This window comes from Pleuronectes platessa, chromosome 13 (assembly GCF_947347685.1).
Source record: "Pleuronectes platessa chromosome 13, fPlePla1.1, whole genome shotgun sequence".
Lineage (NCBI taxonomy): Eukaryota > Metazoa > Chordata > Actinopteri > Pleuronectiformes > Pleuronectidae > Pleuronectes > Pleuronectes platessa.
This window is the reverse complement of record NC_070638.1, coordinates 17,125,972-17,152,070: the sequence shown is the minus strand read 5'-3', so window position 1 is coordinate 17,152,070 and position 26,099 is coordinate 17,125,972. Positions and strand designations below refer to the sequence as shown.

Below are 26,099 nucleotides of genomic sequence, written 5' to 3'. Positions count from 1 at the left end.
TGACGAGGGAGGGGTGGGTGAAGGGTTTTGGAGTTTCAGGGCTCCTGTGGTGTCATCTAAGTGTCCACAAGCCAGACATTCGAATGTTCAAATCAGATTAAGGTTAAAACACAATGTAAATGACCTTGTTTCGAGTTGAATTTGAATGTCAGGGCTTACAGACACTTTGATGACCAAGAGAAGCAGTATGGAGGCGTTTTATCTTTTAAGTTCACTTCACTTTTGCTGCTCTACAGTACTTGATTATCCAGTTGAATGACTCTTTTTATCTCCCGCTGTTGTGTTAAGGATGCTGAGGGCCCCCAGGCCTTGTGCGACCTCTGCCTGGCTCAGGTGTGTTGCAGCCTGGACTCACTGTGCAGCAGGCGAGCAGACGGCTCCATGTGCCTCGCCTGGGCCCCGCTCTTCCCACAGGAGATGGCCGACCAACTTCTGCGTCAGATGGCAACCACAGGTGGGTGAGGGGGACAAAAAAGGCCCCGGGATAACTGCGGTCCACTAAGGAGGGAAACTGCAGCTTCTATAGGACAGTAGTCCTGCTATATGTTCTGATAAGATGAGATAAGCGAAGATAAAATAAGATTAGATAATTTAGTGCAGCAGAAACTATTTAAAAATAGAACGAAATAAATAATTAGAGTAGATAGTAAAATACAGATAATATGCACAGAATATACACCTGTCCCTACAGTAAAATGTAGATACATAGGATTATTGCGTAATGATGTATACGCTATATGTGTATTATGTGTAAGATATTGAAATAGATATCGTCAAAGTCAACTTTATTGTCAACTTGTATTGAAATGCTGTTTTTCTCTTAACTTGGTATAAACATAAGTATACAACAAATGAGTACACAACAGTTCACAGTGTTCTGTATGCCAGGCTGACTAGATGGGAAAATTCTACTCCACAAACATGAATTTGGGAAAACTGATGCTACTTTTTCCTACAACATCGCTCTGTTTGCTTCTCCCAACAAGGGATACTGAATGACACAACTGTTGGGATTTTCCGAAACTGTAAAGAGCTCCGCCTGCGCCGAGCCGCCGTCCGCTGCTGCCCCGTTTCCACCGAGGCTTTCCACCTGGCCCTCTGCCCTCACCGCCTCCAGGAACTAGATGCCTCCTGGGTCTCTGGCGGCATCACTGGGGCTGACATTATCTCAGGCCTCGCTGCCAACCTGGAGTGCAGGTCCAGCCTGCAGAAGTTGTCCCTCAACGGGTTGCACCTGGACTGGGGGTCTCTGCCGGAGGATGGAAGGGTCCGAGTTGGCTTCAGCTCTCTGCAGGGCCTGAGGACGCTAAACCTGGCCAACACAGACCTGACCGACGCTGCCCTGGAGGATATCTGCACTCTCCCTCAGCTGGAGACGCTGGATATCTCGTGCACTGCTGTCTCAAAGCTCACGGCGCTCCTTCAGTGCAAGAACACCCTCAGGTCTGTAATCGCCCACCGGCTGCGGCAGCTGGATATGTCCCCTGCCAGGCTGCTCTCTGTCCTCGGCCAGCTCCACGCTCTCAGGCATCTGGACTTCTCAGATGACCACCTTGCGATGGATGACAATGACGGGAGAGATGGGGAGGAGCTGGTGCAACAGCTCCTGGAGGGGAGTCCCCAGGTTCTCCCTTCCCTCATTTCTCTCGATATCTCTGGGCGGAAGAGAGTCACGGAAGCAGCCGTCCGAGCATTTGTGGAGTCCAGAGGTGGGCTGGTCTTCTTGGGCCTGCTAGCCACCGGGGTTAGCTCCTGTGACGTCCTTTCTTCACAGGCAAACCTCAAAGTAAGGATGTGGTGTGAGCACTGGGCACAGAGTTGATGTCACACTGTTGTCTGTGACATGCCAGGACACTCTGAATGTCTTAAATAGATGCAGAAGCTGGCCTTGGGCATACGTTTCCCATTTGACTTGAGGCTCCTTCTTATGCATTTGCTGAATATGCACAGTGTTTTCCATGTCTGTGACGCTGCTGATGTGCTCTGTGTGTTTTAAGGTAACCGGAGAGGCTAATGAGAACCAGGTTTGTGAGGCCCTGAGAAGGTACAGAGACAGGGAGTGTTTCATCCGAGAGGCCCTCGTCCATCTCTACAATCTAACCATAGACATCGCCAAACCACGGCCGGATATGCTGAAGGTATCACGGTCTAGATAATTCCTTGATTGTAGAACATTTCGACCAGAGGTTAAACAATCTAGCTATTTTGCTTATCAGTTAACAATTAAGTCATTTTTTTCAACCACAAAAGCGAAACATTCTGTATGTTCAGCTTCTTAAAAAGGAGGATTTGCAGATTTTTTTGTCATACTTGACAGCAAATGCAATTCCTTTGGTTTACAAGCAAACTGAATGCATCATTAGTTACAGCTCAAATCTCTCCCATGTATTCACATACACCGTCGAAATGTTCTTTACTCTAGATTCAGTGCTATTGGTGAGGAGCATTATGCTCAGTTTGAACATGCAGCACAAAGCACGCCAAAGTTAACTCGTCCTGTGAGCTGACATCCCCATGACTGAACTTGGATGTGATCAGAGGTAATGAGGCTGTTTGTGGAGGAGTCTTGCAGAGAGAGAGAACAGTCTAACCCCACAGCTTGGTGAGCGGTTGCAGAGGTTGGAACGTCACCCACTAACACCAAGCTGGGAATCGTTTCGAGACAGTTTCCAGTGGGACAGTCACAGGCACAAACATTTACCGAGTCTCGAACCGTCATGATCGTGACACAGGCCGCCTGTTTCCCACAGCTGGTGCTGAGCGCCATGCGGAGCCACCCCACCTCTCTGCACGTCCACCTGGTGGCCACTGCATGCGCGTTCAACCTGACCACTCAGGACCTGGCCGAGGCCATGCCCGTCGGCCTGCTCACCTCCGCCATCGCCCAGCTGCTCAACGCCATGAAGAGCTTCCCCAGCCACCATCAGGTCGGGGGCTTCACATCCATCATGACACCATGTAGTTGCACATGAGCAGGAAAAATTGCTACCAGTTTGCTCTTCATAAAACTGATTTTGATTTATATTCTGATTTAAACGTTGCCTTTCATTACAGCTCTCATTCTGCCACATTCACACAATATTCATAGACACTATAAAGCCGTATGCACACATTAACTCGTACATTTTCTTAAATCCATGTGTTTCTTCAATATTCATGAATTATTTCATCTCTCCAGGTGCAGAAAAACTGCCTGCTGGCTCTCTGCAGTGACTACATCCTGCAGGATGTCCCTTTTGACAAGTTAGTTTACTTTCACTCACTATATGTGCGAAGTATGAGCCTGCGGTCAAGCGGCAGCCAAGATAATCACTGCCCTAAAGGCATGACACTTGTTTTTCCAGCCGATTTTGATCCAGCTAAAATATGTTTTGTCTTGAAGTCCAACTGCCAAAAGAAAAAAGTGCTTCCAGATGTGAAAGTGCTGACCTGAAGGGAAGCGTGCGTATAGATTGTTGGTATATTTTTCTAATACTGCGTTCCTTATACCCCATGCTGTCATCATGGTTCAGGTATTTGGCAGCCACGCTGGTGATTAACTGGCTGAGCAGCCACGAGGATCCGACCCTGCAGAGGATGGCTGTGGCTGTCATCTCCGTCCTGGTGGCCAAGGTCAAGACTCTGCTCACTTACCGTGTGTTAGTCTGCTGCAGGGAAATAGTGCACACCTGTCATTCCCATGTGTTGAGCTCTCCCGTGCCTCTGTGACCCACCTTTCAACAGCCACCTTCATACTTTCATTTATTCATTTTTGTGACTTTTAAAAAAGTGGGTGAAGCTCAGCGACTCTCTCGCCTGTTTGTTTTTGTTTGCAGTTGTCCACAGAACAGACTGCAAAGCTCAGCAAGGACGTCTTCATTATGAAGGTACCTTTCCATTTTCAGGGTATTTGGTTTCATACTTACACAACGTTCCCAACTTAGCACTAGATATGCATGAGTGTATTTCTAGATACCCGTCTCTCTCCCACATGCTCTGTCATTGGAGTTCATACATCAGAGACACCGATCTCAAAGTTCAAAGTCACTGTGACCTAATAATCCTTCCAAATCTGTCACAAACGTTTAACAAACTATAGCTGTGTCTCAATTCAGGGGCTGCGTTCTTCAGTGGCTGCATTTGAGGACCGATTGCATCAGTGTGTCGCAACTAGTCTGTCCCGTTTGGAAGGCTGCATATCCCTGAGAAACAAAGTGACAAACCATTTTTCAAAGCAGAAGTCGCACCAGCAAGTGATGACATGTTTGAGTGTCATGCTTCAACTTAACCCGAACAACTAACGGTAAACATGTTAAATAAATCAAGGGGCATATAAACTTTCTCATGGTGTCCAAGTTCAGCTCTGTTGCTAGGCAACAGTAATAAGGGTGGGAGGAGCCAGTGAGGCTGATCATGGAAAGCCTCTGTACATTAGACCGTCTGGTATCGGTTCGGCCTTCTGGGAAATTGCAATTGTCTAAAGGAGGGATCCACTGAATTTAGACACAGACTCGGAGAGTAAATAATTAGATTTGTTTGGTCAAAGGTCAAAGGTCAGAAGTTACTGTGACCTCATATGAGTCTGGAAGAATAAATATGTAGATTGAAACTGCACTGGTTAGAGGAGGCATTCTTCAACAGGGCGGTAATTCTCATTTTCATTTATTGTATGCCTGGTGCCACATATTCAAATGCATGTCCTTTTATTCAACTGATGCACGTGTTATTCAATGCGGCCCACCTCCTTACCAGAGGATGTGTCTTGTTTATCAACACATCTCTATAATCCCCTGATGCCTCATGTGTTCTCTTCTGCTCGACTCCGTCCCACAGCAGCTGCTGGCTATCGTGCAGCAGAAGGCCATGGTGGGAGTGGTGGACTCCACTCTGAAGTTTGCCCTGAGTGCTCTGTGGAACTTGACGGACGAGATGCCCAGTGCAGCCCACAACTTCATCGAGTGCCAGGGCCTGGAGCTGTACGAGGAGGTTCTGGAGGTAAGAGTGCCCTGAAAAAATGCACTGATGTATGCATAATGAAAATGTGCCTTCATGGAGGATCGGAGACAAACATTTTTATTTGTGTGCTGTGCCATTTTCTTTTACAGACCTACTACACTGAACCTTCTATTCAGCAGAAAGTTCTTGGCCTCCTGGTGGGTTCTCTGTGTGTGTGAATGTTCCGTTAATAGTTGTGAATTGATTTTGGGATTTTTTATTACATGCTCTGTGTGCCACAGAGCTGCATGGTCTTGATTTTATTCCTTATTTGGACTAACTGGTGTGTTTTGAGGCCAAAATAAATAAATTTTTATTCCTAGATTCAGGAATTTAAAATTGTTATAACACACAGCATCCACATTAAATCCTAAAGTCCTGTTAAACAGTTTAAGTTATTTGCAGGTAGGAATAATGATCTGTAGAAATCTAACATAAAACAGTTCTTGAATCGCTTCTACCCCTAACGCTGTTGTTGCTGTCATTTCTGTTATCGTTTGTCTCTGTTTCAGAACAACATAGCCGAGGTGGAGGAGCTGCAGTCCCAGCTGCTGGAGGAGGATCTGCTGGAACACATCCTCACCATCCTGCAGGACCCCCAGTTGGAGGTTGGGGTCCGTTACTTTGCCGGAGGGATTCTTGCGCAGCTCACCTCCAGACTGGAGGCCTGGACCCTGGACACTGAGCTCCGCGCCAACATACTGAAGCAGCTGGTGTGTGTTTTTGGTTTGCTGTTTTTTCATTTAACAGAAAATGACATTCACCTCTTTTCACTGTTGTCACTCTTCACCGCAGCACGCTTCCATAATGACATGGACTCAGCTGGAGAGAGAAATGGTCTCGTACAGGTGAGACAACTGCACAGAACAGAGGGAAAGCTTTTCAGGAGCAGTCACTTTAAATGCATTTGCACTTCAACGTCAAATTTATGTTGCGTAATGTTCACTTTCTCGTTAATTACACATCCTACACTCCTACATAACATCAGTCGTTGCTGATTTGATATCTATTTATTTATATATAAATATATATTTAATAATATGATATATGCATTGCATGAAAAACTGACTACTTTTAACATGATTTTTATTATTTTTATAAATTATCCATCATCCATATCGATTAGGACACGCAAACACATAAGACCCTGGTTGAACCAGGATTGAAACAGGAACCTTCTTACTGTGAGGTGCTAACCACCACACCACCGTGCTGCCCTTGTATGCCCTGAGTTCCCACATAGGGATTTTTCAGACTGAATACTAGTGTGACAGGAAGCTCAGACAATCACAAGAAACCTACTAAAAAAATGTATTTCTGCTGGTGACAATTCATTTTGCACTGAAGCCCAAATGGAAAATCGACCATCTGGTACTTCAAGCACAAAATAAATGATCAAAACAATGTGAAGAGTTACTCTTTTCCGTTTTTTAATCTCAGCAAACTGTCCCCGTTTCAGGTCGTTCCATCCATTCCGCCCTCTGCTCCAGACCTGTCAGCCCTCGGGAGTGCAGCTGTGGGCAGTCTGGGCCATACATCTGGTCTGCAGTCAAAACAGTAAGACACACAAACACCACTATGGAGACCCCAGGGGAAGATTGAATATAGCAAACACAAAGGGGGATACCTGTTTATAACCCACACAGATATAAAACAGAGCATATTATCGGTCTTTCTTTAGTTACTTTCCATAGAATATACCACCTTATTTAATTAAAACATTGATCAAATGGAGCTATCTGGTTTAATAATAGTCTATTGGTTTGTGTCACAAGTGTCCCACGTATTGTACATCCCTAACCACAAGTGTGGGAAAATTCAAGGCATTTTGCAATAATGATAAGTTCCTACAAGTGTCCCAAGTATTGTACTTCCCTAACACCTAGGATGGGACATTTCTAGGCATTTGGCCTCAATGATAAGTGCCTCAAAGTGTCCCGCTCATTCTGATTGGTCAGGAAATTTCTAGGCATTTTTGCTATAATGTTAAGTGCCTACAAGTGTCCCATGTATTCTACATCCCTAACACTAAGAGTGGGACAATTATACGCATTTTGCCTCATTGATAAGTGCGTACAAGTGTACGGCTCATTCTGATTGGTCGGTACATTTCTAGGCGTGGGGTCTAATCTGTCTCTCATCTTCTTCTACCTCCACCGTCCTCTAGCCTCACACTACAGGAACATGTTGGAGAAGGAAGGGGTGACGGAACTTCTGAGGGCTTTGGCTGCGAATCCTGACACACACGGAGACATTAGAGGACTATCAGAGAGCATTTTACGGATGGTAGAGCAACAGCAGAGTCACTCGGGAGCCATCAGCAGCCAGAAGGGGCCGTGAAGCTCTTGACAGCAGTGTAAAGGAAAATATTATTTATGATTTTAGGTGTTTGAGCTGTTGTACACATTAGATATTTAATTGAATAAACAATAGAATACATATACTGTATATATATGTTATAGATATTGAAAGGATACTGAAACAAAACCTGACAGAGAGATGCAAATTATTTCCATTGTTTTGAGTTTAATTTGTTGCTGGATGTAAAAAGTTTGGTTAATTGTTCCAAATAAACTGAATTCTTGACAACTCTTGGGCTGTAGATACTAAACCTGTCACTAGAGGGTGCTTGAGTATCATAGCTTCAGGGCTAAGTAGAGTCTAAAGTCATTCGATCTTTAATTCAAGATCATACATGATCATTTATAAAATACTGAAACAGCATTATTCTGTTGCTTTGTCTGTAACAAGGGCCTCATTATAATACAGTCATTTTTGGGACTATATTATTATCTCGTATCTCTTTCTTCCCTACTCTCTCTATCTCTCCCCAGGTGAAATGATGATGAATTAACTACAGTTTATGTCACACAGCTGGAAGACAGAACTGCTCCCAGGTATCTACAGCTTCTATTCTAAGTTGGCCTATTAATAATTCCCTTTGAAAAGTGGATTATCAACCTCACATGAATATTTGATTTATTCGCATCCCCTTGTTCCAACTTTTAAGTATCAAATCCCTTGATGAAATTCAAAAGGATCTGTTTAACAGAATCTAGCAGATCCGTGATTCAGCCAGGTCAGGGCATTGGCTGTGCAGTGTTTTGTGCTATGATAAAGGAAAATGCTGCGAAAACTGATCCAGTGTCAGCATTTGACAACTCCTTCAACCCCTAAACATTAAACTCACTGTGACAGTCCTGCTGGGTCAAAGGTCAAGTACCTCACAGTGGACGTGGTGTAATGTTGTGTAATGCGAGCAGGTAAAGTCGTGAGAAGTGTAGGGAAACTGCACTGCTTCCCACAGAAGCTGATGCCACAGCATGCAGGGCGATTGAGCACTGGTGTCGGTCGTTTAAACAAAATATAAAAGCAAACTGATGAGGTAGAGTGAACGGAGGAGCCAAAGGTGTAAAAGTGCATCGTGTTAATTAGGTTTAAAGTTTCTGTCTGTGGCTCAAAGAGCTCATCAATACTCATGTGACATACGAGACAGAAAGACTACATCAAATAGACAGCAGAGGAAGTAAAGGAAAGGACTAGTTAGGACATTTTGATGAATGTGCCTATTCGCTTTCATGTCAGGCGTAAGAGCAGAAGACTGATACCTCTGTCAGGCCTGCACACTACATGTGATATGCTAGAAGCTCAGTTAGTTGTGTGAGGATACTGGAGGCCTGGCTCTGTAACAAAATCCAGCTACCCACACCTCTCTTATCTTTAATCTGTAACTGTAGTGTTGAAATGGAAACCACAGTTAGGTAACAGACTGTTTTAGCTGAAACTTCCTGTATGCTGGTCGCTAGCAAGTTCTAGCAGAAATAGACTGGCACACCTTAAAACAACATCTTTTTTTCCCTCCATATTGTGTATATAAAGATGGAGGACCTGACAGCTCCCCAAATGTAAAGCCGATGTGTCTCTATCGCTACCTGGTGGCTGGCTGTATAAGCCCAAATGTCATAAATCCTGCTTCCTCCATGTAGGTGGATGGGTCACATACTAAAAAGTCATGGTTTGACTTGTTCCTACAGTACTTACTGGAGTAATATATGGCAACACAAAATATGTCAAGTTGAAAGGCCACAAATCATTTTATGAAATCTGAAAAAATTGATCCACACAAAAAATTGACACACCCATAAATAACAGCCTACTAAATATGACAGATTTTTTACATCAAGATCTGATCTCTCTTCATCCCAACACCAAGTTTGGTTGAAATCCTTTTTTTTTTGCATAATCCAGCTAATGAATAAATTAACAAACAGTTTCGGGTGAAAATAACCAGTCGATCCTTAGCAGAGATAGCACTGTCTGCACTTATTGAAGCCTGCAGCCCGTTAGCACAGTTTAGCGCCAATGGTTTAGCGTAAAATGAGCAGCTAGCTTGTCCAAATACACATAGCTAGAAAGCTAATCATCAATTTCTCAAAAAGTGTAACTTTCCTGTTAAGATCTAAACAGAATCTTTGTACTGGACAAAAAAGACAGAAATAGAGATTCCTATATGGAAACTGACGGGTAGAAAAAAAATCTTATGACCAAAAATAACTTCAGAGGAGACAAAAAAAGAAGCAAGGGAGTCATGCTGCAAGAGTGCGAGTCAAAGGATATTTTCAGACCCTTTCATGCTCCACCATTGTTTGTGTAAAAATATCACAGACCAATTTGCAAATTGGCTGTCTTGGCTTGAAATTTGATTGTGCTGGTTTTGATTTAGAGCTTAGTGCGAGTAAGCATCTCGTTATCTCACTTGTGCAGCCATCTCTAATGTATTATAATAACACAACTGTGAACCAGCCTGGGCACTCAGAAAACTCCAGTGCAATACATCTCCAGCTGTGAGTGTGTATGCACATGTGTGAGGCCGTTTCTGCAGCCCAGTCTGCAAACAAACCAGACCCCAGTGCAGAGCCTGAGGTCGACTTAAAGGGTTTTTGACTTGGATGCTAATTAGACACCCGCTAACCTTCTAAACACCCAGAGACAGAAAGTAGATTTAAAGAGCAGGAGGGTTGAATAACAAGATGAAGCAAAAAATATATAAAACAACACTTCTCCAGGCAGAACTGTGACACATAAAAGGACGTACCATCTCTTCTCCAATGACCTTTTATTGCTAGGGAAGGATACAGAGTTGGTAGGCCCCTGAGCCTGTGCTCAGATGTGTGACAGCAGTAAGACCATCCTCCTGTCTGTCAATTGGAGGCAGGGGCTCCCTCTTCACTGTCAATCAATAGCCATTTCCCCAGAGGAGAAATTGTCAATATCCAGTCCACTACGAAACACATAATATGCAACATAAGTTCATGGATTTGAACGGAATCCCAGCTGACAAACAATAATGAAATAATGATTGAGAAGGTGTTCGAATGAAAATGGAGAAAACTCTGGAAAAGTTATTCTTGGCCTGTAATGAAAACCAGGCATTTTGCATGTTTGTGTGAACACTGGTTAAATGTGATTAACTTAAAATAATAAACGTTGCAGTAGTTCCTTGCTGTTCCAGCTCTGGCTGGTTTGGATCTGGCTGACAGTGATTTGGTGCTGCATCCACAAGTGGCAGTGACTAATGATGACATTTTCACGAAATAACAGAAATAGAAATGCACTATCCAAAGCAGAGTCGCTGGAAATAAATCCCTCATCTTTAACTTTGGTGTAACTCATTCCACTGCTCCGCGGCGAAAGGACTTTCATTTTGTTTGCATGTTTGTATGTGAGTGTGAGTGAGTGTGTTTGTAAGTAGATGTGTCAGAGGGCTAACACGGTCGGTTAGATCCGCTCTTACTTAATGTCACATCTCTCATCTGCGGGTGGTTTTATAGTGGCCACTTTGCTTTCAGCTCGGTCGACGTGCACAATGGTGCAAACATTTGAGTTAAACAACCAGAGGTGGGACACAGGGCTGCAGGAGCTTCTCCGTTCAATGGCTTGTGTGAATTGCCTCGTCTATTCACTGAAGTGGCTCACGGTCGCAGCTGTGCTGTTGATGTGACCATCGCTGGCTGAGTGCGTCCCTAACCTAAAACACATCCTGACCACGGCCTCAGACCAGCTGGTGAATGATGGGATACTTGAGAAGAAAAACAAACATCCATTATCAAGCACAATAGAGAACCCATTAGTACAAATACAATATGTCATCTTAAAGCAATGGTTTATAGTTAATTTGTTTGTAATATTTTGAGAAATGTGGTTATTATAATTTTTTCTGAGAGTTAGATGAGAAGATTGATACCCCACTCATATACGTTAGTGCTTAATATGAAGCTCCAGGAAGCAGTTGTTTAGCTTAGCTTAGCATAAAGACTGGAGGCAGGAAGAGAAAGCTCCATGCAAAGCAGCTCTACAACTTAGAAGTCACTTATTATTTATATAATGGGCACTTGGTGTATTACTCTGTTATGAGTGTCGGAGCCACTTGAAGGGAAAAATATAGATTTTGATAATATAGTCATTATATTATGGGGCAAAGTTTACATTTTTTAATGTGAATTAAGAAGTTCAATTTTTACTGGTGGTTACATCTCCACGTTATTGAAAGGGATTTTGTAGTTTCTAAAAAACATAAAACAATGAGTTTGACTTTTGTATTTTTAAATTAGGACTTCTTCTCATAATCTCATGACTTTCTGCTCAACTACAACCTAATTCTCGTAATATAGACTTTATTGGTAAATCTTGTCTTTATTCTCATAATATTATAAATCTCTTAACCCAAGGAACATCACTGATGATGCATCCCAGCGTATCCTAGAGATGTATCTTGCAACCAACTTCTCAATAAAAAACTTTATTCTTGTAATATTATGACTTTTTTCGAAATACTCATTGGTCATAGTCCATCACTTATTTCCCCGTATAACGACAATATGTTGATTTTACACTTTTTTATATATGTATTACACAAACAAGATATAAATCTGTTCATTGCTGAGCCTCAGATGTGCTGGATGGGGCATTTTCCTACCTTTGGGCAGAACCAGGTTTGCTTTTACTCTAAGCTAATTGGCTGATAGCTGTGGTCTCGTATGTACTGTACACACAGAAGAGAGAACAGTATTTACCTTCTCATCTCTCGGTAAGAAAGCTAATAAGCGAATTTCCCGAACAGTCTCCCTCATTTGAATTGCAGATTTGGTTCTATTGATGATGTGGGAAGATGCTGTTCTGGCTGGTGTCTGTATTGTGGTGCACACAGAGCACTTCTCCCAAAGACTTCACACAGTACATTGTACTGAGAGGCGATATGTGTTGGAGTCGGCTCTGGAGGCAGAACTGATGCTTTTGTCTCTGTGCACCCGAGCACATTTCATACATGTGCCTCCATACAGGGGGATTTTGACATGTGGGGGAGTAAAAAGCGCAGAACATTGAAATTCATCCAGTTAGTTCATTATATACTGTTAAAAGCATATTCAGTCATACAGAGGCTGCATGGTTTGCCAGAGCTGTCAGTACAGAGTGGTGAGAGGTGCATGAGAACTGCAACTAAGCCAATTTTTATTATGAAACAGAGACTTGTGGATATCCCTTGTCATTCCATCTGTCTCACTGCTCTAGCATGAATTAGATCCGCCTGCTATCCTATTTCCAGGCCACACCCTGCACCCTTGCCTGTGGCATGGCATGGCCTTTTCGGTGTGCTTACAGCAGAATGTACTGTAGTACACTCTCACAGCTGAGATCTGCCATAGAAATGCACCGCATGTAGATATGAGGGTTAAGCACACGGACGTCAATAGACATTCATATTAGTTTCTGCATTTTGTATGTACTGCAGCCACCCATGCAGAAATAACACCCAGACCCATAAGAGCAAACCACTAGCTGTAGTGCTCAGCAGACTGTAACAGCTTGTGGGAGACTGACAGGTACAGTATGGGTCATTATTTTTGATTGACACTTTTAGCATCCAGCTATGTGTGCTATGCCAGTGAGTATGCTTAGCTCGGCACAAGCATAGTTCTGCTTTGAAATTGGATCACTGCCTTATATAATAATGGAATGCAGGCAACAATGTATAATCACACACACCATATTCAGTCCTTAGTATCTTATATCAGTGGAGTAAAAGAGAAATTTAGACCCATCACACTGGCACGAAAAGTAAGATTAATTCCCAGAGTATAACTCCCATTTTAAATGAATTGAGTAAGCTGTGTCTCTGAGCTAGTATTTATTAGATGTATTAAACAATTTATGTTATTAATTACACTTATATTTATATATTTATATTCTGCTGTAAAAAGGTCTATAATGATGAGTTTTTTATGCATTTAGTTCATTTTGGCCAAATCGAATGTGAGTGCCAGAGAGCATGTGAAAAAAAGGTTTGTCAGTAGCAATTCAGATGATAGAACAATACAAAAAACAGATGGTGTGGAATCTTCACCACCTTCTCATCGCACAAATAAAGAACTTTACATGCTAATAATCCAACTCCTCACAATTGCATTATGACACAGTTAAAGCCTCACAGCCTGTTACGCACAGTCCAAAAGTTTAATAGGTAAAAGTCACATAATACCAGTATAAGAGCTTTTTGTTGCCTGTACATGTTTTACAAAAAGAAGTGAATAATGCCTCCAATCTGTGTGTGTCCCATGCATGCACAACACGGGGACTCTGAAAGTGAAGCAGTTACATGGATCTCAGACACAGTCAAATCTATTATTTACACCTGTGCTTGTCTAACTGCAACATGTCCAAACATCCTCGGTGGAACAGGTCCGTTCTCCTTTGCGAGCACAGTTTCAAAAATAACTTGGACATACATACATCCAAGCTTTACAATGCAAACAGTTTCAGAGTAAAACGTGTGTCAAGTCAAATATGCACAGCACAAAAGGAGGGGAAAAACTGCTGGCACAACATTTTAAGAGAATACCCTCGTTCTCAGGTCCCCAAAAGGTTCTTCTGTGTTCTCAGATCAAGTAAATTATTCTGTACTCTATACACAACCAATTGCACACAGACACGCGCACAGACACACACGCGATAGCATTTAACTATAGCCACCTTTGGACTTCCCTTATCCAACAAGAGTTTTGTTTCTTTCCTGAAAACATTTTCAGTTCATAACAGTCAGTGTCATGGTCAGTGAAGTGGTACATCCAAACAAAAACAAAAACAACTCACCCACAGCAGGGGCTGATATCACAACTGAATGACATTTACCTCCACCAAGAGGGTTATGTTTTCATCACTGTCTTTAGGACGATTAAACAAAACTGGATTTTCCACTTCGGTTAACTTCTCAAGATATAATGCAGAGATTTTGAGGGGAAACATCTGACAAATTGAGTGGACTGACATCTGTGTGTGTGAAATTTGGTTATTTGAGCTATTCAACAAACAAATTCCTTCCTGAACTGACTTATTGCTGTAAATCTTTGTAAATCAAATGAACGAATGAATAAAACCGGGATTTACTGAACACTTTTCATATTTGTTCCAAAAATACAAAAATGATACATTTATAGATCTTTTGTATATTGCCATATAATCCTTTTCTTTATTTACTTACATGAACGGGTCGGTCTCACAGTTTATACACATCTCATAAGGCTTTTCGGTGCATCAACAGTGCATGCAGACACAGACAGACGGGGCACTGCACTCAAACTAGCAACCCAGCACAGAGACAGGAGAGGCCTAAATCCATTATCGCACAGTCCCGATAACTTGCCATCCAGCATGGAGCCCGCTGCTAAAGCAGACCTCAGCAGATGGCATGAGTTGGCTCTCCACTTGGTAAATACTGTGGTTCCTCAGCACGAACACCTGGACTGCAGTTTCGTGAGAGAGTAACTGAGGGGAGGTTGAACCGTCACCACAAAACCGCACACATGTCGGAGCACAGATTGTCCCACTGGTGTCGGCAAAAGCTCAGCCACACACAAAGCTACATCACACACTCTGACTTCGGCTCATCTACAGGGACGTAAATGGATTATATAAATGCATTTAACCCGCACATTTCATACAAATGAGTAGAATGATGACACTTTAGGTTTAACAAAGATGTTGTGAAGCTGCGTCACAATTCTCTTACCATGCTTGGTGCCATCATGGAGGTCTGGGGTTGAGCCTTTTTGTGTGAAAACATTGTTCATGAGTGGGCTCTAGAAATACACTTGATTTTGCTTAATTAGCATCCAATTTGTAATAGTTTAAGATCAAAATATTTTGTAAATTGGATAAAACCGAACTTTCCACATAGGCCTGACATATATGAAGGGAAATAGTTAACTCCAGTCTTTCCTGACCTGTAATTTTAGGAAAGGGCCCTATGGTCACTTAAAGTAACAATGGTTTCTTGTGCAGGGTAATTAGATTTTTTCCTTTTGGCATAATCTTTTGGAAAAACTAACAGTTCACACCAGTCTATGTGGGTTGATGGTCTGAGCCCTGCTGTTCCTGTGCTGCTCTTGGCTGGACCCACATGGCGGTTAAAGAAATAAGTTTGACATTTTGGAAACTGCTCCTATTTATTTCTTCCTGCAAAGCGTCAGATGAGGAGAATGACACCAGTCTCATATTTGTCTGTTAAGCTTCCGCCAGTGAACTTTAAATGGTGTCACGCAGAAGCTGGAAATGTGGAGAAACAGCTGGCAGGAGGATTGTGTTACCTCAGCCCAGAGCCAGGCTGGTTGTTCCTGCCTGTTTCCACACTTTACATTACACTGAAAAACAGACTGTTGGACCAACGTATAAGAAATTACTTCAACTGGTGACACTCAAATTAATTAAGTTGGTACAAATTTGAATTAACAAATTACAGCATAAATGATTCATTTCAGTTTTTAAGTTGGTAAACAATTTTATTTTCCAGTGTAAGCTGAGTGACAGTTGCCGCTTCATGTTTTTTGTCTCGACAGATTGATCTCGATCTTAATTATGTTGCTATTGGCCTAGATTGTCGGGGGACATGTCACATGCTTCTCTTTCCTCCTCTACTGCACCTCACTCTGTCCTGGGAGAGGGATCCCTCACATGTGACTCTCTCTGGGTTTCTACATGTTTTCTCTCCTTGGGTAGTTTTCCCTCCCTCTTGTTGAGGGATCAGAGGATGTGGCTCCTTTGAGGCAAATTTTGAATTGTGAATATGGGCTCTACAAATACAATTGTATTGATCAATATTTTAATAGTCTAGTTTTTGTCTTCTTATTTTACTCTTGACAAAGAAAACTAATCTTCGCAAATGACAAAATATTTTCTCGAGGTGGGAGATGAGACCACTACTTCTAGTGCATAAACCAAAATGAGCATTTTTTTTTCCAAATATCTCATGTTAAACCATCCTGTTATTTCAGAACATTGATAACCACCTTTACTGATTTCTTTCTGCAGGGATGACCACTTCCCACTCAAATGTTTCACAGACCTCCATTATGGCAGCCAGAGTGTGTTACATCACCTGAAAGGCCACTACAGATGAGCAGAATGACATTCCCTCTATCTGTCGAGTCCTCTCTCTCTCTCTCTCTCTCCCAGAGCGGAGCCTGTTAAACAGACTCTGGGCTTTAATTGGACTTCACAGACTGTCCTGGAAGTTGACAGGAGGCACTGTGGGTTTCCATGGCGTCATCTTTTAAACATTGTGCAAGGTTTTTAAATTCCCGTTGCCATGGTCACTCCTGGCCCGCGAGGTGTGGCCCGTCTCACTGGTTCCTTCTTCCTCCTCCTCCTCCTCCTCATCCACTTGGAGCCGCTCATCTTTTTTCTTGATGTAGCGCTCGTAGAGCACCATTATGACGCCCATCACCCAGGCCGACACGGTGCCGGCAGCAAAGATGACGAAGCCGATGGCGATAAAGAAAATGTAGTCCCAGGAGCCCAGGGTCTGGTGACATAACGTCCGCAGCTGGATGCCCACGTCACCCAGTCGACGGCCCTGCATGTCGGCAGGTGAGCCGCACACGCTCTGGCCCTCATCTGTGACACAGACGCACAGCGAGAGAGAATGAAGAGCATTAGTCATAGATCAGGACCTAATTCATAATTCATAGCACTCGGAATATAATGTGTATTTTTCCACAAATCGTAGAAATCAGCCTGAACAATATTTAAAAAATCTGTTCTGAGATCACAGACGTTTAGAAGATTTCAGTTCTTTTGTTAACAACAACACTCTCGAAAGCGAAGAGTATATATCATCTCCTGAAAAGGTTCTAACCAGTGAGTTTTACTTGTTGCCATCAGGATGTTGTTATGTCACCTGTTTGTACTACAAATCCCTCCTGCAAGTTTTTTTTTTACTTCTTTAACTTTGATATTTATTCAATATTTATTTTTAATCTCCGTCATTTAGCTCCCTTGTATCTTGTACTTGTCTGGGTATGTTTTCGTACAAGCCGTTCCAAATGAATGATTGGCCCCATGGGATTAATAAAGTTGTTTGAATTGAAGGGAATTGCTTGGTGTTGTTAACTGGTCAGATTTCCTGGAGTGGTATCATTCCAACCACACCAAGGCAATTTCCTGTATGTGCAAATATACATGGCAATAAAAAGAATTCTGATTCTGATTCTGATTCTGATTCAGACAACTCATGCTGTTCTGGACAATGTGCAGGGTGTGTGTGTGTGTGTGTTTTCATATTGTCAATCCAGGACAGGGACATCCTGAACACACATGCTAATTCCTTTACTAACAGTTAGTAAAGCTACATTACAGTTGGTCAAAGAAGGATTCACGTGCACTAGAATGTTATTCAGTAGTGCACACGTCCGCCAACACCCAGCTGCTCTCTTGTGAAGCCTTATTAAGCACTAGATCAATTATACACTCACTCCTAAATATCCGTTCCCTAAACATGCCTGATAAGATACAACAATGTTAAAGAATAGTAGAAAATCCTGTTAAGGATCTGCGCAACAATTTAATGAGTTCTAACCAACTCATAACACAACCGTCCAAAATGTTAACAGAAATCCATCCAGTAGTTGTTTCCGTAATCCTGCATTAACAGAAAAATGCTAATGAAAACACAACATGTTTGGCAGCGATAAGTCAAATGTTTTTTCAATAAAATTAAAAAAATTTAAAAAAATGAGTAACAATCGAAGTTAAAGTTAAGAAAGAAAACGTCCTTAGCTATTGTTTAGTGAGTTTTACTCTCCAACACATCATATTTCCTGGCCCTTGTAAGTGAACTTAGCTGCTGACCTTCTCTGCAAATATCAAGTGACATTTCTAACAGTATAAATATTCACCGCCTTGACAATCAGCATATGTTTTAAAGGATTCTTTGATGTTGTGAGAGCCACAACAAAATGCACAAATAACTCAGCAGGATAAATTATTCTACATATGGCATTAATCACAGCAGCCTGTTAAATCATTCATGAACACATTACGACACATCACTTTACATAACATTTGTAAATGGCACATCTGCTGCAAACTGAGCTGAAGAGGTCCGTAAAACATTTGAGTTCAAATGGCGCTTGCATAACAATGTTGCTCTCCTTATCAGAAAACTGGGGGCTTTGGGAGCCTCCCATGTACGAAAGCCTTGAGTTGATGCAGCATTAAAAAAAAAAAAATCATGGATGAATTATTCAAACTCCTTTCTCCCCCACAGGATTAGAGAGGGACTTGGGCCTTTGCGTCTGCCTGAAACCAGTGATAATAGGGTTTCTCATCATCAGGCGCCGGGTACGACAACGAATAAGACCTTGCTGAAATCCACAAATCCTAACAAAAATGTCACAGGAAAAAAAAAATCCCACGCCTCCTAGCTCTCACAAAACTACAGTTTGGATCCAGTTTCAAAGGCCCTTCACTCAATATTAACCGCGCCACATTGTTGACGTTGAGCTCGGCAGCGGCTGACGAGAGATGCATTTTTTAGGAAATAATCCGAAAGCCTTTTGTTACTGAGAGCAGAAAGTGTGTGCAACGGAACGGAATGCTGCCGTCTCCACACGGCCGCTGATTTTAATTGGCATCTGTGTTTCCAGAGCTTTTGTGCTGAGGGAAATTCCCAAAGGGAGAGATGAAAAGACTTGGAAGTTCCTGCACAGGGAACAGTTTTCCATAACCCTGTCTCTAAACAGCTTTAAAAGTCCACTCTCTCATTTTGCTGGCATATATATTGTAGAGTCTGCATGTAAATGTTTGCTGCTTTGCATCTCTGCAGTCTGATATTTAAGGAAAACGTGGATCGACACACTGTTATTAAACTTACTGTATAAGTACACTTCTCTATCAGATGTACTGAGTACCCCTTCAACAACACCATCCTCATGTTCCAAATGCTGATGTGAGTTGACTTTCAAGTGGACAGGTAATAACAACTTCTGTGATACCTATCAAATGACTGCATGTTATTGTTGGAGTTAATTTCTCGACTATTCTTTTGCAATCTGTTTCAACTGTCTTTGAGTTGCACCTGCTGCACCTTGGCCTCTTTTCGAACATGTAGCTCCAGTAAGGCTCCCTACCATGCACCAAGTGTGCTATCAAACATGCCGAAAAAACAAAGATACAACTTAGATGTACGATTAATAAAACATAAAGGAGCCATCCACCGTGCTGAACCTCAACAAGCTGTCGCTAGACACTGGGCAGACTGTACTCAGCAGATTGGGCATTATGTTACCCAACCATCTTAGGGGTAATATAAACCAAATTCTAGTCCGATGTGAGTGTAGGTATATATTTTAGCTTAAAACACTCCACCTATTATATTCAATGAAGAACTGGATGATCGGACATGTTTTGTGTGACTCTTTGTATTGTCTCTTTGCTATAGTTAGCCCAATGTGCATTCCATCCATGTATGAACAGTAGGTCTACCAGCATTTGTTTTGGACTATGCTTTGCTGTTGTGCTTGTAATGATCTGACCTGTGGTAACTGACTTCATGTGTGTTTGACCAGGCTCTTGATGACATGCTATTGTAAGAGGAGCCACTATATATACATTTTAATTGCCTCTATATATACCTATATATCTATAGATATCTATATATCTATAGATATATAGATATCTATATATCCAGACTAAGATTGTTGTTATATAGATATATATAGAGAGAGAGGCAATTAAAATCCAGGAATACATGAGGAAGATAGCCCCAAGTTACAAGCTGCTAAGTAAATACCTCGACCGCAGAAACTTAATGATGATGATGATGAGTAGGAAGAGGAAGATGAACCCTCATCGAAGGACAAGCCCCTGAACGGCATGTACCACCGAGAAGTGGCTGATATCAAGAGATCCTACCAGTGGCACAAGAACAGGCCCAAAGCACAAGACCCATAGAGGCTAGGGTCAGCCACAGCAGACAAGACATAAGGGACAAGATTTGCAAAGACACCCTGGAGACAGTCCAGCACATAGTAGCAGGGTGTAAGATGCAGGCTGGGACAGAACACATTGAGAGGCAATAACAAGTGGCTGGGATAGTGACATAGATGTCTATAGTGAACAGGAACATCTGTATCTGTATTAGAGGTACACAAGTACAGATGGGACATACCAACGAAGGTGGTTGAGAACAACAGAACTAAGATCCTGTGGGACTTCAGATTACAGACTAAGCAACATTATTGTTTTATCTGTTTATTCATTGATTTTAGATGCTTAGATGCTTATTAATTGTTTGGCTAGGTAGCCTATTTCAAATATCATTCACCTTCACTCTTAATATAATGTAGTCATTCATTACTTTTTCCTATTGTAATTCCTGCTAGCAGTTGCAAACTAGTTTTGATGCCCTCCCAATGGTACCACGTGGTGTCCTGACTGACTCAGATGGGTGGGAAGTGTGAAATGACAGAGGGTGATAGAGAGGTGTGGTATCCTTCAATCACTTTCATTTATTAGGACATTTACAGGACGGCGGAAATTGTTGTTTTCCTAATGTTTTGGGCTCAGAGATCTGAAGAACACAAAGACAGTCTGCTTCTCTAAGCTCCATCTACCGCAGATAATTTCATGCCTGCTCTGATCCTGTGCACTGTTCACACAAGATGCAGTTAGTCACAAACAAACGTGTCCACCCATGCAGAAACACACACTCTCTTATCTCATATGTATGCACAGACCCTCTCCACAAGAATCAGCTTTCCCATCTACTATCTGTGCCCTTGCAGCGTGTGTGTGTGTGTGTGTGTGTGTGTGTGTGTGTGTGTGCGTGTGTGTGTGCGTGTATACCCATGCAAGTGTTTGTGCCTGACAGCCAGGAAGGAAACCCTTCTGGCTTCACCCCCACCACTCATCCTCCTCCACCCTCAAGGGACTGGCATCAAAGAAGAGGGCTTTCCCTCTTTCCTTCCCCCATCCACTCTCTCTGCTCTATTTCTAGACACTCTCCTTATATAACAGCTGAGCGAATGCTAATCCAGCCAGTAAGGCGAGACAGAGGAGAATCTGTTGGTTCCTTCCTGAAGCTTTCTCTCCCTCGTGCTCGCTCACGCGCTGGCTGTAGATGCGTTTCCTAAACCAAGTAGACAGGCGGCTCGTGTTGTATGAGCCAGGTGAGACCGAGATGAGAGATAACAAGGCTGCCGAGGCAGAGTTTGGAGCCGAAACACACTCGCCTCGAGAATGTTAATCTTCTGTGTCCTCCACCTAAAGCACCAAAAGTCTGTTCTGTGTGTGTTTACATGCGTGAATGTGCATTTGGGATTTTGTATGCATGTGACAGCACATGTTTAAAGACACAAGGGGCTCAATTTAGGCGAAATTGAGGTGTTGTCTGAGTTGCTGGCTGCTGGAAAAAAGATGGACAGACAATGTGTGTACACAGCAGAGATGGAGAATGTGTGTGACAATGCGTGTGTGTGTGTATGTGTGTATGTGTGTGTCCGCCTTCTCCCATGCTGGCAGCTGTCACTGGAAGAGGCACCACTCAAAATTAAGATAAACAAAAGGAAATGAGCGGCAAGAAAATAGGACAGCTCTTGCAGGATCCAATTTGGACTTGAACTAAGCTTCACAGGTACCATGGTGAACCGCTGTGTGTGTGGGGGGGGGGGGGGGGGGGGTGTATGTTTGTGCATAGGAGATAGAAGCAGGGGATGACTTTTTACTATGAGGGGTGTGCATTCAACAGCTATAGTGTTCAAATTATGACTGGCTTCTTGCTCACTAAGACGCACTATAAATAGCTGCTGCCCTTTTGCATAGTGACACATCCACACTCAAAGTATTATGGAATATCAAACACTTCTATCAGCTTGACCGAAATAAAACGAAAAGAGCGGTCGATACTTGATGGTGCAACCGTCATCTATTTATCACACACCTGCAGGAAACTATCCCACTCGCTAAATAGATCGATAAGTCATTTCTGGGATAAACGACTCGCTGTTTTCCTCCCAACCTGCCGCGAGCGTTCGGGGCTGAATTAATGAACCCGGCTGCTAGAGAAGAAATCAGACGGCTCCCAGTCTCCGATCTCCTTTCGGCAGCTTTGTTATTTGATAGTCTGAATGCTGTCACGCTCCACTGTCGTCACCTGCGCCTCATCCCACTGAAAGCCGAGAGAGGGTCGAACTTAGACTTGGGTAAAGCCGGGCTGTATATTTAGCATATGAGACACACTGTGTCTTACCATTGACAATGATGCAGTTGTGGGTGACGAGGTATGGTGCCAGTTGTGATGATGGTGTGTGCTCAGGGGTGACGACGTGACAGAGCGTTTTGATGTGACATGTTGACGGGACATGGTTCAACACAAGCGAGCGTGGAGTCACTCCTTCCTTGAAGGGCTCTGGAGAATATTAGTGCTGCTTTGATTGAAGCAAACAAGTTTTACAGTCAGTCATTTTGAATTCCTCCTTTTGTGCTACTGCAGATTGAATAATGCATCCTTTAATAATGACTTGTTTTATAAATGGTCATTGCATATTTCATAAACCATTAATAACCATAGTGTTATGGTTACCAGGTTGGAATTTAAGGAATCACCTTGACTGATATAAGCTGTATTACCAGCCAGGTAAAGTGGGCCACAGGGACCCTAGAAGCTCCGGTTCGAGCTGCTCTTTTTGCACACAGCCTGTTCCAGGTGCATGTGTTCTGCTTTTATTCTGCGTCACTGCCGTGTAGAAAAGGTTCAAACATGAGTTACACTTTGATGCTGGCAGCAGATGTGGCCACAGAGGGGAACGAGCGGCTGCGTGCAGCTGGAAGGGCGTGAGAGATGCCCACGCTGTTGTGCTGCATGTCACGCCTCTGACATGCGGGGAAGCCACCGGGCAACGTGACATCACATGGTTACAGAATGCTGGTAAGTTTCTTTTAAATGTAAACAAGCAAAGGTGGCATGAAGAGGGGCCTTTTAATAGAAATATAGCAAGATCTCTGAAGGGATGATTGTGGAGATAATGTTATTGAAAAGGAGTCTGGCAGTAAAGAGCGCTCTAGGCCCATCAGTTGACATGATAAGCTTGAGAGGGTCTGCTGTAATCATGATGGCCCTATGGCAAAATTCAGTTCTACAACTTTCTATCTAAATATAAACAATTTAAATCAATGGCTACTCTTCGTCCAGATGCCCAGTAGCAGGTTAACCCACTCACTGAAACATGTATTAATGTATTAACTGCTATATAAACTACAGCATATTTTCATCTTTAATTTTGGCACACCAATAGTTTATCTCTTCTCTTAGTTATCTGCTTCTCTTTCATAACAATTTTAAATATCAAATGAAAAGACACATTTGCATCTCTTCGTGGATACAGTTATTGAGCCAGAAAAAGACCAATAGTTTACATAACAGGTTATCTAATAATTAATAACTAGAGCACAGGAGTCCATGTGGGACGAGTCCACTCCAGGCTCAGGGAAACCCAACAGTGAAGGTTCGTGATACTGTGCAGCACCGTATATCAAACAAGAATGAAACAGAATAAATCATTGATAGGACCTTGGAACTTGAAGCCCTCCAGGTGGACCCACACACACAGGTCCTCGTTGTCACACTCGCAGCTCCACGGGTTCCCGCTGAGTCCCAAGGAGCGCAGGGAGGGCAGAGCGATCAGGGAGGTGATGTTGAGCACCGTCAAATTGTTCCTGCTCACGTCCAGAACCTGGAGCACTGCGTTCTCCGAAAAGGTGTCCGGGTGGATCTCCGAGAGCCCCGGGTTGTCCGTCATCCTCAGCATCACCAGACTCGCCAAGGGCCCGAAGGTCCGGTCCTCGATCCGGGTCAGGGTGTTGAAGGAGAGGTCCAGGTAGGCCAGCTTGCGTAGGTTCCCGAACGTGGACTCTGAGATCTCGGTCAGGGAGTTGTTGCTGCAGTCCAGGTACACCAGGTCCGAGAGGTAGTTGAGCGACAGCGGCGGCAGCTCCACGATGCGGTTGTTGGAGATGATGAGCTGCCGCGTGGCCAGCGGCAAGTTGACCGGGAAGGTGGTCAGATGTTGCCCGGCGCACTGAACCACCAGCTGGTCGTCACACACGCACCTGTCCGGGCAGCCGGCGGAGATCACCGGGGACGTGATCACCCCCGTGGCGAGGAGGAGCACAACTAGGAGCCGCAGGGGTTGCGCGCTTGGCTGCGGGGCAAGACGCATGTCACCGCCAAGGGCTTCATCCAGCCCGTTCGGAGAGAATCCGGCGCAGTCACATTCTTCATTGATGTATCCTCGCCAAATGACTGATCACAGAAATGATCCCCGCAGAGGTCAAACCTTCGCGCCTGCCCGTGGCACCCTCTTTGCGCGTAATGTCTCAGTTCATCCTGTCTTCTCCCGCGTGGGTCCGGAGCGCGCATCCACTGTCTGGAACTTGACAGTCACTTGTTTTTCATTCTGCTTCAAATGTCATCGGGTTGAGCGAGTTTCTGACATCGGAACATACCCGGGTACACGCTCACCGCGTCCTCTCACGCCGCGCTGCTGCCGACGATCACGGTCAGTCGCTTCCCTTCAGCATGTCTCGCTTTTCCGAAACTGAATCCAGAAGGTGGGGGAGGAGGGGAGAGGGGGGCTGAGAGCTGAAGTGCACGGCGGCGGAGGGGGGTGGGGGCGCGGGGGTGAGGCGCTGTGGGGCGATCTGACGCCTTGGACAGATAGAGCAGAGGTAATGGAAGACTAACATTAAATATTGAGGCCATTGCAAAGCCTGATTCGGGAGGGCAGCTGGAATAAAGGTGACCTATAATGCTTCAGCTGCAGGCATCTCCCCCATGCCTCTGGTGTGTGTGTGTGTGTGTGTGTGTGTGTGTGTGTGTGTGTGTGTGTGTGTGTGTGTGTGTGTGTGTGTGTGTGTGTGTGTGTGTGTGTGTGTGTGTGTGCATGTGAGTGCATCCAAATGAGATCGGTGTGTGCGTGTGTGCACTACAGGTATATTTGTTATAAAGTTTAGCCTATATACAACTTAGAGAGTGAGGACATTCTGGGACAGTGTGGACATTTTGTCCGGTCCTCACTTTTAGACCCATTTTAGGGTTAAGACTTGGTTTTAGGGTTATTGGGTTAGGTTTTTGCTAAGGGTTAGGCATTTAGTACCGATGGTTAAGGATAGGGTAAAGGGGAAGTTCCTCACTAAGATAGATTTACAAACATAAACACAAGTGTGTGTGTGTACTTGTAAAGAAATCTTTGTGAGGATCATTTTTTAGCCTATAGGACAGGTGGATATTTTTAGAAAGTGAGGACATTTTGACAGGTCCTCTCTTTCTGAGTCACCTTCAATCGGTTGTTTGAGGGTTACACTTGTTTTTAGGATTAGAATTAGGTTAAATTTAGAATTAGGATAAATTTAGAATTAGGTTTATGTTAGGTTAAGTTTTTAGGGTGAAGTTTAGGTTTAGTTAAAGGGTTGGTTAGGGATTCAGTCGTGACCGTTAAGTTTAGTGTATTGGGCCACAGGAAGTGCATTAGGGCAATGAGTGTCCTCATCAAGATAGTGCAACATATGATATGGCCATCGTATGCAGAATGCAGGAATAAGAACTCTTCCTGTCATGTGTGTGAGTGTGTGTGCACACATGCATGTGTATTGCATCACTTCAATCAGTTTTGCCTCAGGTGTGTGTGTGTCTCTGTGTGTGTGTGTGTATGTGTGTTTTTTTTTGTGTGTGTGTGTTTGTGTGTTTGTGTGTGTGTGTGAGTGTGAGTGTGTGTGTGTGTGTGTGTGTGTGTAGCTGG

At 43.4% G+C, this 26,099-nt stretch overlaps 2 protein-coding genes across 2 annotated transcripts; one reads left to right on the top strand and one right to left on the bottom strand.

The window, feature by feature from the left end:
- The first annotated feature begins 255 nt into the window (after nucleotides 1-255).
- Nucleotides 256-7,371, top strand: LOC128454935 (protein zyg-11 homolog). The gene is made up of 13 exons (XM_053438538.1): nucleotides 256-454; nucleotides 987-1,786; nucleotides 1,998-2,138; nucleotides 2,751-2,927; nucleotides 3,179-3,243; nucleotides 3,513-3,612; nucleotides 3,816-3,866; nucleotides 4,813-4,974; nucleotides 5,085-5,132; nucleotides 5,487-5,687; nucleotides 5,770-5,822; nucleotides 6,434-6,531; nucleotides 7,142-7,371. The coding sequence occupies exons 1-13, from the start codon at nucleotides 256-258 to the stop codon at nucleotides 7,312-7,314; spliced, it is 2,268 nt and encodes a 755-aa protein (XP_053294513.1). The 3' UTR covers nucleotides 7,315-7,371.
- Nucleotides 7,372-13,535: 6,164 nt separating this feature from the next.
- LOC128454735 (leucine-rich repeat-containing protein 52) lies at nucleotides 13,536-24,521 on the bottom strand. The gene is made up of 2 exons (XM_053438247.1): nucleotides 23,873-24,521; nucleotides 13,536-16,920 (listed from the first exon to the last, which is right to left on the bottom strand). Exons 1-2 carry the CDS (start codon nucleotides 24,519-24,521, stop codon nucleotides 16,577-16,579), a joined length of 993 nt encoding a protein of 330 aa, XP_053294222.1. The 3' UTR covers nucleotides 13,536-16,576.
- Between the last annotated feature and the right edge of the window lie 1,578 nt (nucleotides 24,522-26,099).